At 37.1% G+C, this 16587-nt stretch overlaps 1 protein-coding gene across 3 annotated transcripts in view; it reads left to right on the top strand.

The window, feature by feature from the left end:
• Window positions 1-16587, top strand: part of LOC110217054 (KAT8 regulatory NSL complex subunit 1-like) — a 174817-nt gene that overhangs the window by 94320 nt on the left and 63910 nt on the right. For all 3 annotated transcript variants that reach the window (XM_020999204.2, XM_020999203.2, XM_020999205.2), the window contains one exon: window positions 15517-15644. In XM_020999204.2, the coding sequence (XP_020854863.1) occupies window positions 15517-15644 (128 nt within the window). The remainder of the gene's footprint in view (window positions 1-15516; window positions 15645-16587) is intronic.

The following is a 16587-nucleotide window of genomic DNA, read 5'->3' as shown; positions in this document are numbered from 1 at the left end:
ATACCGCTGTCTGACACTCTCGACATCATCCGGTGAAGTCTTCTTGTCTAAGTGCTGTTCAAACAGTGTCCCTCAGATGCTCCTCCTACAGAGATCCTTCCTCTTGTATCCACTCTCCTACAAAATGGATCTCAACACAATTTTAAATTACCTTGCCAATAACCAGGGCAAATAATGAAAATTAACTCAACCCCTATGTCTTCACCATTACAAGATCAAAATTGGAACTTTGTCCAGTTGTCATGTTTCAAGACACTCAAATTTAAAAAAAAAAAAAGAACCTAGCCTTACATTCTGCATTACTTCTAGTTTTATACCTTGCATTAGTTCATTATTCATTCCTATTCATATTCCTCATTAGGAGGATGAGATTCCACTAAGGAATTAATCATAGTAGTTAATTTAAAACCAGCACATATCAAATAACTAAACAATCCCAACTTCTAGTCATGTACAAATAAATAATCCTTAATTAAAGTAGATGCTTCTTTCAAGGCATTTACAAGATAAGCCATAAGCTATTCCTCTTTTAACATTAATTGTAACAAACTGAGATAACTTTAACATTAACTAAGTATTAACTAAGTAACAGAATAATATCCTTGTTCCACAATCTCCTGGCCTAATTATCCCCTAATGATGGGGTAAGGGTCCAAGTCGACCCCTGCCTCTTGCTCCAGAAAGAATGTAGCTCTTATTTGTCTAAGGGCCCCAGCTCCCCATCTTCCTTTGAAAGCCTGGCCCCACTTCTTGATCTTATTCAGATGCCTTTCAAACCTCCTCCTCCAGTTCCCTTATCTGTTCCCATTGTCTATTCAATCTCTCAGACATTCCAATCAGAATTCTCTCCTAGACCCCTTTCCCAGCCCTTCCTCTGGTCACTCAAAGTTACTTTAGTGAATGTAAGATCCACCCTGACCCCTATATAAAATGCAGACTTTCTCATGCCTGCTCCTCCTTATGGGGGTCACCTGGCCCATATGGTTTACCTCCAACAAACTTCCCCCCTGGCTGAAAGACCTGGGCTGAACTTCTTCAGAAGGGACCGTTGTGCTGTGACCTTAGAGTCCCAGCACCCCAAACCTCCAGACCTCATCATAACCATTATGAGAAATTAAAGGCTCCTGACTTGTACAGGAATATACTTAATTCTGAAATTCTAGGCCAAATAACTCAATCTTTTTCATCTTACTATAATAACCTCAGATGCTCCCGCATCAATCTATTGCTTAATAGATTCAATATTTATGCTTACAAACTTATGAATATAGGAATTTGCCATGAAAGAACATAACTAAAGTAAGGGAACAATGCTTCCCTAGATTCATGTCAACTCCAGGCAGAAGTTATATAATGACCAACTGCATTGAGCCAGGTTTAAAGTCTGCCAGGTGTCAGTGGGGAAATTGAGTCAGGAGAATCCTACCTCAGCCATGCAGAAAAGTCGTTCTCCGACCTTCCCATGAGAACACCTTCTTGCAGCTCATAGGTGCAGCTCACAAACCTCTTTGCAGGTTGCTGACGTCATGGGTCAGTAGCTCAATCAGTTTGTTGTTAACCATACCTGGATTTAGACTCAAAATAATATTTCATTAACAGATTCCAAGGTCTTAGATAGCAAATTCCCCTCATCAGAGTTTCAGGTGTGACTATAGTTCACATTAATTAGGGAACATCTCCAAAGTGAGTAGCTTGCATAACTTCCTACACATGTTATGGTTCCTAATAACATCCTAAGTAAAATCAAATTTCCATTAAGATCATAAGTTGCTACTCCAAATAGATTTGCCTTTCTGTTTCTCAAGCTTATCTATCCCTAACCATCCTTAATCTGAAAGAATGAGACACTTTCAGGACTCGAATCTTATACATATAAGTTTAAATAGTAATTTTAGCTCTTTCTAGGCCATGGAATGAATTCAGATCAAAACAGTAAGATCTTTCCTACTTACAGCTTATATGCTTTAGTATTAATCACTAGCCTTAGATCTCTGACACTGCTCCCATTGAGACTGTTTCTCTAAAAGCACCCAGTTAAGTCCAATCCAAGGACACAACAAACCCAGAAATGAAACTCTTAAGTTCATAAGAGATTTGAACATAATTTTCATCAACAATAAATTATTACTGCAACAAATTAGCTTGCAAATAGAAATTTAGTGGGCCCTCTAAAAGAATATCAAAGACTTCATCAAAACATCTTCTTCATAAAAGTATCTCCTTTTCTTAAAAACAGCTTACAATTTCCTAATTACCATTGTCAACCTGAACATTGGTTAAAGAGACCACAAGCTAGTGATAAGTGATATTCCACCCAGACTCAGGATGTCTGGGTTACTCAGTTTCATGGTCTCCAAATGTTTAACCTAAGCATGAGAAAGGAAATTTAAATAAGATAGGCAAATGTCAGATCCAGGACATCTGGGTCTCCTTTACCACCATCAAGGTAGTGTCTGGGTTAAAGGCGCCTCAGTGGTCATAAACATAAGAATGCTCTTGATCAGCATTCTTAGCTCACTCAGGAAGAAAAGATCAGTTCAGGTTTTTTGGCCCTTATTGGGGCTCAATTGATCTTAAATGATTATCACCATAAAATTCCTAGTTACCTAATTTCTTTAGTCCAGAGGTGTCTGCAATGGGCCACTTAATCAGTAAGAGTTCCACCTCACAAAACTCCTGCACAGGATTGATAAGAATTATGAGATTTTACAAAATCTTTCTTTGCATAATTACATAGTTTCTTTACACACACACAAAAATACTTCTACCAGTAATTCACTTAAACAGTAACTCCAAATAGCTTAGTTAACAATTTTAAACTTCATAAGTGAGAGCCAAATAATCCCAGCTAAAACTTTCCTTTAAACAGAGAAAACTTTTAAGTTCTCATTTCTCAAATTATAGTACTTAAAAAGGAAATGTTACAGAACAGGGTCATATAGAATACCCCAACAGCCTTTACCCATTCCTTTTTTTTTTCCTTTTCTCTGAAGGCACAATTCTTAATTTAACATTCTAGGTTATAAAATGAATTGCTCTTCCAACAACATAACTAATACAATTGCTTACCAGATTACATCACATAAGAAAATTCAGAAATATGTAAGCAGTATATTAAAAACTTGGACCAGACCCAATTAATTATTATAAAAACCTTTTCTCTGTTTCTGAACCCCTTCACCAGGTTTAACAGTCTCCTGGGGCCACTCCCATCCCACTAGACTGGCTTTTCTTTATTATCTATGGGGTCTGATAGCCTCGGGCCACAACCAGATTCAACTTCAATGGCCCATCCCCCAACAAACCCAATAATTATCCTAAAGAAGGCCTGGTTTGAAAAACACATATGTACATATATATTTTTCTAATTTCTAATTGAGGCCCTGATATGAGAGAATACCTCATTAATTCCAAATACATATCAATAAGCTTTTCCACAATAAAATATGTTTGTAATTATTTCCACAATTGTAATAAACTTTGAAACGACCCATTATCAATTTAGATGGATGTTCTTCTAAGTCACTTTGTACAGAAAATCATTCATCTCATCATTAATATGTTGAGACTATAACTTTAAACCACCATATATTTTTATAATAGTCAAGATTTTAAATGAAAATCTACCATCATAGTCTTAAAACCCAATATACCTCACTAGGTATTTAACAGTTTCAAATTATCTCAATTTCATCACTAAAGATAAAGAGACATCTCCACTCTTTATCACTAAAGACCCATTCTAGGCCAAGAGTTACTTTAACACCATTTCTACCTCACAATGGTCCCTCAAATTTTACAGTCTAAGAGTTTTAGAAATACAATTTTAGAAATACAGTAATAACCTAAACAATAAACTTCAGATAACATCAATTGAATTTCTAGATTATCACATATAGAAATTATCACTCTTATTACTCTTAGTACTTTTAACAATTACATTAAATAATAAATAGTGCCACTTCCAACATATGCCATTGTATTAAGCACTCTACAATCATCATTCATTTTCTTTTCCATAATAACCATTATGTTTTTCCTTTATAGAACAGTAAACTTAAATCCAATCAGATCCTAATTTATAATTGCTATATATGATAAACATTTTTGTTTTAAATCCAGTACTCTTAGCCCTTTAAAAGGAAATATTCTCCACATGTTTATATATTCCCTTAAACAGACACGTGTAAATAATTCCTGCTTTAAACAATTATCTTCCTTTTTTCTTTCCTACTTCAATGTTAACTAGGCCTAATCAATTTTCTCCCCTTAGGCAGAAAGCTTCTAGAGTTCCAGTAAGTAATTGAACAGCCCAGTTTATGTAACAATCTCCAATCACAATGATCTGCAAAATTTTCACTTCAATTCTACCCAAAGCAGAGTCAAACTTCCTCACATTTTTAAAACACCTTGAAGGCAGCCAGAATCAATATCCAAGGGTGGCTTACCTCAAAACAAATACCCACTCATCAAGGCTGGGACAGCTTTGGACTCAGAAGGGACATAAGAATTGCAAACCCAGAGAAAAGCATTCTCTCTGCCTTTCCCCAAATAGCTTTTATAATGTTAAAAACCCTTATTTTTGTAATGTTAAGCACATTGCCCCTTATGCCAGACACATTGGCGGGAGGGATAAAGACAGCCATTCAAACTCTTAGCCTTGGGATCCCACTAAACCTTAATTCTGATCCTGGGCCCTTTTTCTTCTCTTGGCCCTAGCCATCTTGGGCTGCAAGCTCCTTATCAGTTAAAGGCTGCTTGCTGGCCTTCCACTAACTTCTGAGAGATTCTCTCCTTTTTTATTCTAATCTCAATCTCCCCCAGAAAGCCTGAGGCAGGAGGTTTTTCCCACTGTTCCTTTTCCAATCTCAGACCTCAAAAGTTACCCCAAAATTTTTCTGGCAGACACAAAACATCCATAGACAGACAGACAGGGTGTGCACAATCCTGTGTTTCTAACCTTGACTGGTCAAAACAAACTCATTTTGTCCTAGGGTCCCCTTTGAATGGGTTCTGAGGTTTTTCTTTTTTTTTTTTTCCTTTTCTTTTCCTCTTACTTGACTTAACAATATACCTGTCGCTGTTGGGGTTATAGCCCCTGGGTCCCAGCAACCAGCATAAGCTTTTTCTTCTTGAGAGGCCTCTCTCTTATCATTTACATACAAATTTAGCAGTTGACAAATCCAATCCTCATCTGATCCAAATTTAGGCCCAAACACTGATGGTGCCATGACAGGTTCCTTAGTTCACTCCTGGCAACAATATTTAATCATTTTCTTCCCTCTAGTCCTGGGAGCGTCCTCCCAACTTTCTAACACCCTTCCCAGAGGGCTATCAGAAGGAATGTCATCCCTGGGGATTCCTCCCTCTCTTCCAGGTACCTTAGAATTTGCCCCTCCCATCTCCGAATCTGTTCCTAGCTCGAGGCTAACCGGTCAGATCCCCGGACCTTGAGAGTTTGAGACCAGCAAAGATTGTTTCTTACCTTTGCCCAATATATTGGCTCTTGTGGTCTGCCGGCGGCTTCCCCAATCCCCTGGACTTCTTCCACGTGGTCCTAGATCAGGAGTTCGGTTGGGAAAGGCTCAATTCACCAAGACCGCTGAAATATAGCGGGAGCGCTCTTCCCGGGATGTCTTACCTTATCCCCTCCGAAATCCAGATCGAGTCCCCGTTCGGGCGCCAAATTGTTAGAAATAGACTTGACACCAAAAATTTAGTATCAAGAAAATTTATTATAAAGAAAGTCCGGAGGATTTAGACATTTCTGACCAGAAGCGGGCTTCACCCCTCTTTAGGAGGGGTGGGCCCTGAGTGCAAGGGAAAGTGTGCTTTTATGCAGTTGAATTTGGCGGGCAAAACCTCCCAGGCCGGGATTGGTCCAACCCTTCCCAGGTTACACCTTTCCTTACATGTTTCCCCTTGATATGCTCAAGTATGTTCCCCCTCCCTTGGTCATACATCCCATGACTCGTTAATGAAGTTCTAATTTTATGCGGGGTGTGTCAGATAATAGTAATGAAGTTCATTAAGCAGGCGCACTAGCACTTTTCAGGTGTCCTCAGGTTGACCCTAACTGGTCTGAGCTGGCTTGACCCTCATCTTGATTTTGGGGTCTTTTTGGAGCAATCCACTTACTTTTTTATTAGCTAAGCCTGAGCCCACCTACAGTGTACTTACTTCCTGGAGCTGTTCTTTAAATCTCTGCATTATTCTACCTGTGGAAACATAAGCCCTTCTAATTCTAACAATAACAAATAATCATTTTTAAAAGAAAAGGTAAAGAAGAAACTGCTCCCCCAAAAAAGCACAGCAAAACATATCATTATATCAAAGTCTGCAAATATATGCAATGTACAGTACTCATAGACTTCCAGTCACTGCAGATTAGTGTGGGAGTGTCCTCTCATAGCTCTTTGGAACCATGCTTGTTCTTTGAAATTTTGCAACATTGGCTTTTAATTTTTTTTCAATTTTTTTTTTTTGGTCGTGCTTTCCATAGTCTTATCTTCCTCACCCTTAACCCCTTCACTCCCATATCATTCCTTTCCCTAGTTTTGGAATTTTACTTAAATTATCAAACCCCCTTTCCCACTTTTTATTTATCTAATTCTTCCCCTTCCCCCAGTTTAGTTGTTAATTAAAGATCCCCAGTCTTCTCCTTTACTTAAGTTTCTTTTGTTTCCTAGGTTTTTTTTTTCCTCCCTCTCTACTCTTTTTCATTTTCTAAAAGAGATTTCTTTACTATTTCCTCTTCATTAATCTCTTCTCCTTCTGTTTTAAACTTTTAGTCTTTGATTCATGGTCTTTATACTTATTTATTCCTTCTTTAGTCTTTTTGTGAAACTCATGGAATTAAAGCTTCTAGAGTAACAAATTGAAGTTTCCTATTCTTTAAACAAGTTCATTTATTGCCTTGCGCATAGAAGCTTTGCCTCATGGTAGAAATTTCCCTTTGTCCCAGATCATTCGATCTAATTCTGCCCTCCCCATGATCATTTGCCCCCCTATTTGCCATGCAGTGTCTTCTCTGGGTCAGTCCTTCAGTATACGTGCACTGTGACAATGGCTTTTACAAATAACTCACTTAATCCTCACAAAAACTCTGGTAAAGTTTATTTAGTAGTAGTTTGGCATAGTTAAACCTTTACTTTAGGAAAATCTGTGTGGGAGCTGAAAGGAAGATAGATTGGAATGGGATGAGACTTAAGTCAGGGAAACCAGTTAAAAGTCCATTTCTGTAGTCCAGGCCAAAGATGAGGACCTAAACTAGAGTAGTCACTATGTAAGTGGAGAAAAAGGAGCACGTGGGGACTGTATTGTAAAGGTGGAAAAAGGTGGTGATTTAGTGACTAATTGAGATACAAGGTAAGTAAGAATAAGGCCAAGATTCCAAACCTGTATGATTCCGACAGGAATAGGAAAGAAAGTTCAGAAGGAACAGAGAAGGTTGGGGGGGGAAGATAATGAGTCCTATTTTGAATCTGTTGAATTTGAAGTGCTGACAGACTTCTGCTTTGAGATATCTAATAGGCAACTGCTTTCCTTGATGAACTCTTTCAGTTCTGTGACACTCTCCCTGTGACTTATCCCTCAACCATATCATGTAATCTCCTTATTGGCTTTATAATCAGCAAAGACCACCAACTAATTTTTTTGATTCATATTCTTTTTGTTATGAATACCATCCACACAGGCGATCTGGTACATGAAGCAGATGTCATGTTTCAGCAAATAGCAAGCAAAAGTTTCTCATCCCATTCTCAAGCAAACCACAATGTGTTTGTTGTGTGGTATCCTACTACAAAGGATCTTTTTTTCAACTCTGTATCTTGTTGTAAGAGATGTTCCACATAAAATTGGTTCGTGCATTTGCAAAGAGGATCTTCTGAAATATATTTCATAGCATTACCAATAAGTGTCCTGTCTGTACTCTTTTTTTCCAGACTTGTTGAGGAGAGAGAAGGAAGGGGGAGACAGGACTGGAGTTCAGGAGAAATACTAGGGCTAGATATATAGAGGTAGGAATCATCTTCATAGAGATAACAGAATCCAACGGGAGCTAACGACATCACCAGATGAATTAGACATGACCTTCAGGCCAAATTCAGCCCCAACTTGTTTTTGTATGGCCATGGAGCTAAGTGGTTTTTAAATGCAATAAAACTTTATTTGGACATGTAAAGACCATTCTTAGCTCAATTAGACTGTCTCAAAACTGGCAACAGGCAGAATTTGGCCAAAGAATAGTGTGTAGAATTCTGTGTATGGGGCAAAAAGAGAAAAGGGCCCTGGATTCATCCTTGAGGCACATGTACTATTAATGGATGTGACCTGGATAAAGAACCAGCATAGGAGACTGGAAAGAAACATATGACAAATAGGAGAGCAAGGAGAGAAGTGTAATGAAAACCTGGAGAGGAGTACCCAGGAAGAGAAGATAATCGGCATTGTCAAAGATTTCAGAGAGGTCAAGAAGGTGAAAATTAAGGAATAGGCTAGATTTCAGAGTCTATATAGTAGTGAGAGGAGAGGAAGTGGAATTTAGCAGAAATGGGGAAGTTAGGATGGAAGGATAGTAGTGTTCAAGTGAAGGTGAGTTAAGGGTAAGAGAAATCAGGATAAGGAAAGGAATTAGTAGATAAGGAGAAATTGATAGGAAGTGGGGATGATAATAGTGATAATCTACTGAAGTAGATTGGAGGATATGGGATCCAGGTGAATAGAAGAGTTCTAGCCTTTGTCTTCATATCACCCAGTGCCTAGTATAATGCCTGACACAAGAAGACACTTAAACCCTAGTTTATAAATATTTATAGCACCTTTATTTTGTAGTAGCAAAAAACTGGGACTTATAAGTAATGCTCCCTATTGAAAAATAGCTAAACAAATTATGTCATATAAATGTAATGGAATGTTATTGCACTATGAAATGTCATGAATGGTTTTGGAGGAAACTGGGAAGATCTCTATACCTATTCAGAGTGAAATTAAGTAGAACAATTTATACTATCACAACAATATTATGCTAGAAAACAGCTATGAAAGTCTTTAGAACTCTGATCAATACAACAACAAACTATAATTCCAGAGAACTGAGGATGAACCACATCTTTTATGGCAGAAAATTTGTGGACTTAAAATTTAGTATGAGACACATTTTTGAACATAGTCATTAAAGGAATTTGCTTTATTTTGTTATGCATATTTGATTTTCTTTTGTTATTTACTTGGGGCAAAGAGAAGTAAGGAAAGAAAATAAATATTTATTAAGGGGAGGAGGGAATCATGTCAAAAGAAAACTAGGTAAAATACAGTTTTGAAACATTATTGTTGATTGATTGAACCTAAAGTGAGTCAAGCAAATGTCTTCTCCCTCTCATTCCCCACTTTCCCCTACCCTTTCTAAATTTCAGTGATATATTAGGAGTTCAAGTACTTGGAAATAGAAATCTCAGATACCTACTGATTGGCATGCAGATCCTTTTTTTAATGTTCATTTGACTGAGAAATAGATAGTCATTGCTTTCTTATGCTATTTCTCTGCTATACTGGACACTTTTTCTGAGCATGAGTTTACCTCATGCAATAGAATAATGCTTTTGTGCCTTCTTGGCATTTTTCTGCTTATGAATATGCAACTGCCTGAGTAGATTGAAGATACTATAGGGATTAACTATATTGAAATTCTAACAGTAGACTAGAAGTTATGATATCCATTAACAGAGTTCCCCTGAACATTGGCAGAAGTAGAGCAAGCTGAATGCTGGACTGGTAAAAGCTTCATATAATTGTTTTGCTTCCCAACCAAACCAACCCCTTAGTATACTTCTCATTTCTCGAATCTTATTGATAGTTGGCCATAAATATGTTTCTAGAAGTGAATTTTCTTACAGAAAATGTAAGGTTAGTTAATCAGACTGAAGGAGGCCCAAATCTGAAACTTTTTTATTTTAATTTATAGTCCTAATTGAAGTCTTTTGCTACTATAACCTAAGAACATTTCAACTCTAGTTGGATTTTTCTGACTAGAGAGTGTGCTGTTTTTGTTTGTTTAGAACCAGAAAAAACGTATCTTTTAATCAAAAGCATAAAGGAAATTGGCTATCCAGTAAGAATACCATCCTTGTCCATTCTTTTAATACCTGTCACTTAAGACTTTTACAGTGTCACTTCCATACTTATTTCCTCGAGAGCAGGGCTCCTTAAACTTTTTCCATTCATGGCACCTTTTTGCCTGAGAAATTTTTACACGACCCAGGTATGTAGGTATATAAAATAGGTATACAAATCAAATACTTACTGATAATAAATCATAAAGAAATATATTTTTGAGCAGGTCTTTGACATACATATAATTTTACCTTTTTTTTTAAGGCAGTTGGGGTTAAGTGACTTGCCCAGGGTCACACAGCTAGTAAGTGTCAAGTGTTTGGTCTGAGGCTGAATTTGAACTCAGGTACTGCTGACTTCAGGGCCGGTGTTCTATCCACTCTGACACCTAGCTGCCCCTATTTTACCATTTATTAAAGAGGAAAGCAAATATGCATACTAATGAGATGGATGTGCTTGTTTATTTTTACAAATTAAATCATGGCTAATGAGAAAATATGCTTAATATGAATATATAAGTAGAGCCTGTATCAGATTGCATGCCATCTTAGGCAGAGGGGGAGAGGAGTGAGAGAAGGAGAAAATATAAAACTCAATCTTATGTAAGTGAATGTTGAAAACTAAAAGTAAATTATCAATAAAAAAACAAAAGAGGACAAAAAAATAAAGAATTAAATCTTGGCAGAATATTTGATACTGCAGGATATAAAGCATCTTCAACAGTTTTCAGAGTTGATGAGTATTTTGATTTTATAATCGTCAGTTCTGAGAACGCTGCTTTGCATAAATATGTAGTACAAAATGGCAGAAGTATGTTTAGGGCCATTTTAGAAATTTTTGGGAATTCTGCTAGAGGGGCAGCTAGGTGGTGGTGTGGCTAGAGCACCAGCCCTGGAGTCAGGAAGTCCTGAGTTCAAATCCAACCTCAGACAGGCGATATTACTTACTAGCTGTGTGATCCTAGGCAAGTCGCTTAACCCTGATTGCCTCGCCAGAAAACAAAGAAACAAACCAACACTAGACCCTACCACTCTCTCAAGATTTTGTCCTACATCGCCTTCCTCCCTCAGTCAAACTCCTATTAAAAAGGTGTCTACACTCATTGCTTTTACTTCTTTCTCACTAATTCCTCACCTCTTTTTTTGAATAGCTTCTTACTTTGTCACTTAACTGTAACTTCTCCAAAGTTATAATGATGTCTACATTGCCAAATCTGGTGGTCTTTACTCAATCCTCATCTCTCTTTACCTGTCTTCTGAATTTGACACTATTGACTAACCTCTTTTTCTGGATACTTTTTTCTCTCTAAGTTTTCATGACACTACTCTTCCTCCCCTGGTTCTCTTGCTGTCCCTTTCTCAGTTTCCTTAGTTCATTCATCATTCATATTACACCCCCTCATTGTGGGGGTGTAAGGCTCTGTCCTAGGCACTCTAGTCATGGCTCAATATGCTTTGCCTCTTGCTGATGTTATCACCTCCCATGGGCTCAGTTATTATCTCTATTCCAATTACTCCCCAATCTCTATAATCTTTCCCATGTGCTTCAGCCCATACTTCCCTCTTCCCCTCACCATTTTTGCCCATGAGATATTTCAGACTGGATGCCTTGGAGATGTCTCTGACTCAACACCAACAGAACTAGTTATCTTTCTCCCCCAACTCCACCTTTATTCTGTACTTCCTTCTTTCTGTCAAAATACTGCTATAATTCCAATCTCTCAGGTTCATAACTTTGTAATCTTGTGTCATCCTTACCTTCTCATTTTCCCTCAACTCTATGTATCTGGTCATTTGCCACACCTTGCTTAATTCTACCTTCACAACATCTCTAAACATCTCAGAACCATGTTACCCACTCATTACCACCTTAGCTACCACCTTAGTTCATTTCAATGGCCTCCTAATTTGTTGGCCTGCCTGAAGTCTCTCCCAATTTCAGGCCATCCTGCACAGTCTGCCAAAATGATTTTCGTCAAATAATAATTCTATCCATGTGATTCCCCTGCTCAAAAAATTTCTATGTTCCTTCTTACCTCTCAGATCAAATAAAAACTCCTTAGCTTTTAAAGCCCACTATAACCTCACCCCAATTTCTCTTGCCAGACTCACTGGACACTAATCTGCCTCTCAATCCTTAAATCTATTCAAGCTGGCTTTCTCTCCGTTTCTCATGGCGTTGTCTCCTGTCTTCATGTCTTTGCAATAGCTATCCTCCAGTGACCAGAATGTACTCCCTCCTCACCTTTGTACTCACCTCCTTCATCTCTTTGATTGAAAGAAAAAAAAAACCTTTCTTCAGGACTCACCTCAAATACTACCTTCTTCCTGCTTCTCATTCACCTACCTACCCCAATTATGAGTGCCCTCCCTTCCAAACTGTCTTGTAGTTAACTTGTTTTACATTTATTGTCTTTTTCCTGAATATACCGCATATGTACTTGTCTTAACTGTTTGAATATAAGTTCCTTGTGAGAAAGAATTATTTCATTCACTGTATTTGTGTCCTCAGAACCAGTGACAGGGTCTGGCATGTAATAGGCATGTAATAAACACTTGTTGATGACAATAGATTTACATCAATTAAACTTACATATGAATTCAGCATAGTTTGTATCCATGTCCTTTCTTCTGTCCGTTCCATTCAGATATTTTCCATTTTTCTTCCATTTGGTGTTATTCTGCCACGCTCATTCTCAAAAGCTCTCTTGATTATTTTGCTTAGTTGGTTCTCTTGCTAAGCTATTAACTAATACTTTGTTTAAATAAGTAAGGTTGCTCCCCACAGTTTTATCTCATTTTTTTTATTATGGCTTTGTATTACATCAGTAATTACTTGTTTGCTGTCACTTTCTTTTTTATAAGGTTGTTCAGTATCCAATTTGTTTACTGAATTCACTTTTTATGTTCCCAAAACAACCAAGGCACTTTATTTCATGGGCATTTGGTTATCTTTCTTTGAACTGCTTGTGGTAAGGATTTTCAAAAAGACCACCATGAAAATAATGTGATTTATATATCAACATCTCTTACACAAAATGGTATTGCTTTAAGATTATATTCCATTAAGCTGCTTCCCATCCATACATCAGAATTATTCAGGTTTCCTTAAAAAATAATAACAACAGGGACAGCTAGGTAGTACAGTGGATAGAGCACCAGCCCTGGATTCAGGAGGACCTGAGTTCAAATATGGCCTCAGACACCTAACACTTACTACCTGTGTGACCCTGGGCAAGTTACTTAACCTCATTGCCTAGACCAAAAAAGAGAAAGAGTGAGTGAGTGTGTGTCTCTGTGTCTGTGTGTGTGTGTGTGTGTGTGTGTGTGTGTGTGTGTGTGTGTGTAAAAACAACTATGGCAAGACGAACAGAATTGTAACTTCTAACTTCATGTCTTGTCTGTGTAGTTTTATACCTTTTTTTCTTAGGTATATAACTCTATGGTTTTGATTCTTAGAATTTTGTAACTGTAAATTCTAGCCCTCATTCTGATAAATGTAACTGAATTAATATTGCATACTATAGAATATATATAATTTATGAATATATTAATAAGTAAGGCCTTTATCCAATTTATTTATTCCACTTCCCCAGTAGAATCTGAATTAGCGTTTCACATGTAGATTTCCAGTGAGGGGGGAAATCCATGAGCACCTCTACAAAGTCTTTGATACCTCACTTGCTAGAACAAGGCAAGGGCTTTCTCCTGGTACTTCCCCAATAATCAGCATGCTCCAGTATTGTGGAAGGTTCAGTTGCCCCGTACTTTATGCTTTTACCCCCTAAAGCCAGCCAAGAAAGTTTCTTCTTTGACCAACAGTTTAATAGATGAGTAGAAAAGCTGGATGAATACTCTGTATTTCATGAAAATTAGTATTTAAACTTGAAACGAATCAGACGGAAATTAAGTTTAGACCAACAGCTTTCACCAGATAACCATGATAAGCTCTGAATCGTTTATTGACATAAATAGAAATTTGTCATAAATTAGAAAAGAAGAGAAGAAGATACCTTTAACAACTGTGCATAAGCCACCTCCAGAGAGACATGATAAGCTCTAAGGGCAGACTGAAGCCTTTTTTCTCCCACTTTTTCTTTCTTAATTAAAAAAAAATTTTTGCAACATTGCTAATGTGAAAATGTTTTCTATGACTTCATATGTAAAATGGACATTTATTTCTTGCTTTCTCAGTAAGTGGGAGAATGGGTAAAGGGTAGAAGAGAATTTGCAACTGAAAATAAAAATTTTTTAACATGTAAACAACCAACTATGGATGAGGAGAGTTCTTGACCAAACAAGAGGTGCAAGTGATCATAAAAGATAAAATGGACACTTTCAGTTGCAAAAAAATTGGAAAGCTTTTACGTGCACGCACACACAGAAATATAGAAAAAATAAGGTAGAATTTGGAGGACAGCAGTTAACTGGGGGGAAAATATTGGCAGAAAAATTCTCTACTGATAGAGATCTGATATCTAGGATGTATGAGAAATTGATATGAATTTTTTTTTCAAAATCTTATTCTGAACTTAAACTCAAAATAAAATGGGCATTTCAGTATACAATAAAATAGAAAAGGAAGTTTGTATGTGAAAATACAAAACAATATGCTCAGCTTTTCTTTTTAAATTGTAACTTTCAGTGCCATCCAACTTGGCTGACTATTTCTGGCCTTCTTTTCTGTAGATTTTTTTTTACAAAATGATCTAGAAACTTTTTTTCTTCTTTTTTTTTAAACTACTTCCTTTTTGTTTTTTTTAAACTTCTCCCCTTTTATAGCAGTTGCTTCCAGAAGCTTTTTCTGATCATCTTGTTTAGTGCTCTCTCCTTTCTCAAATTATACTTCTTTGATTCCTTTCCTGCCCAGCCATTCCCCCCAGATCGGAATACAAGCTCCTGGAGAGTAGGAACGATTTTTCTTTGTCTTTGTGTATGAGGTGCCTAGCATACTTACTGCATTACACTTAGGCATGCAGTGGATGAAGAGCAGTGCTGGAATCAGGAAGACCTGAGTTCAACTCCACCCTCAGATACTTACAAGGTGTATGACCCTAGACAAATCACTTAATGTCTGTTTGCCTCAGTTTCATCATCTGTAAAATGGGTCCAATAATAGCACTTACCTCTCAGTATTATGAGGGCAAAATGAGATAATATTTGTAAAGCAGTGCTCGGCACATAGTAAGTGCTATGTAGATCTTGGTTATTATTGTTAGTATTGCTTCTCTAACACATGAATCTTTAGCAGCATTACCAAAATAGCTTTTAGGGGAGAAGGAAGAACAAGGCTTATTGTTAGTCCAGGTTGGGGATTGGGGGAAAAAGCTAAGGTTATATCTGGTGGAAAGGCAAGAAATTACTACAAAATCTTTCTTGTCACATTTTAATTTTTCTCTTACAGAGTCCTCAACTTATGCAATCTTTGGGAAGTCCTATGTACCCAACTCCATCCTTTTACCCCATCAATGGGGCTTCTGGCCTTCCAAAAGACCACACAGCAACACACCACATCAATGGAGTGATAAACTGGTTAGTTTTTTTAAGTTTACATTGCTGCTTTTTTTTTTTTTAAAGAAACACTGTACTGAGCTTACTAATTATGACTTGATTGTCTTAAATAGTGTTGTGGTTTGATTGATGGAAAAATGAGACTTCCTATTGAGGCTTCACAGGGAATTTGTCCTAGCTCACATGATTTTAGTATCTGATTCCAAATTTATTTTATTTATCTGCCTTGTGGTGATGTAGTGAAGATAGCACTGTTTATACCTTAAAGCACTGTACAAATGTGAGGAATTATCATTATTATTAATTTTCCTAAGCATAATTGGGCTCTAGGAATTCTTTTACTCTAACCAGATATAAGATACTTAAAAATCAAAATATCAGTTAATTTGGCCTCTGGTGAGTTGGTTCTCATAGAACATTCAGTTACAAAGTGGAAGTTTGTTTGATGAGCACAGAATTATAAGAGTTCCTCTAGACATCAGGCTTTCCTTCCGGAAATGTGTTCTATATCAAAACAATGTACAAGGAGTTAGGTTGTTTTACCCATGTGAGTGTGAGCAAGTATGGATGGATTGTGATCTGCAACATCAGAGGGAATAACCACATTCATGAGGTAACAGATCCATTGGAGTTTGGAAGAGATAGTTTGCTATTGAAGAATATGAGTAGGGAAATTAGTCATCAGTCACTTAAGAATATTAAGATTATGGAACACTCAACTGAAGGCTGTTTTGCTAGCACTTTTAAATAACTGGTGTTATAAATTTTATCTACTTTCAATAGCAATATATGTGTGCCTTTTTAGAAATGTTTTTGCCTTATTAAATTTTATGATGATGGTTGTTAACCCATTTGTCACAACTGTTTCTTCACCTGAAGCCAGCAGTGCTCTGTTTTATGCTAGAAATACTATAATACAGATAATTACCATAGTAAGAGGAAGAAGCTGGTGTTTTCCTTCTCA

Source organism: Phascolarctos cinereus, unplaced genomic scaffold, assembly GCF_003287225.1.
Source record: "Phascolarctos cinereus isolate Bilbo 61053 unplaced genomic scaffold, phaCin_HiC Scaffold_4;HRSCAF=312, whole genome shotgun sequence".
Classification (NCBI taxonomy): domain Eukaryota; kingdom Metazoa; phylum Chordata; class Mammalia; order Diprotodontia; family Phascolarctidae; genus Phascolarctos; species Phascolarctos cinereus.
This window is presented reverse-complemented; position numbering and strand designations above follow the sequence as displayed.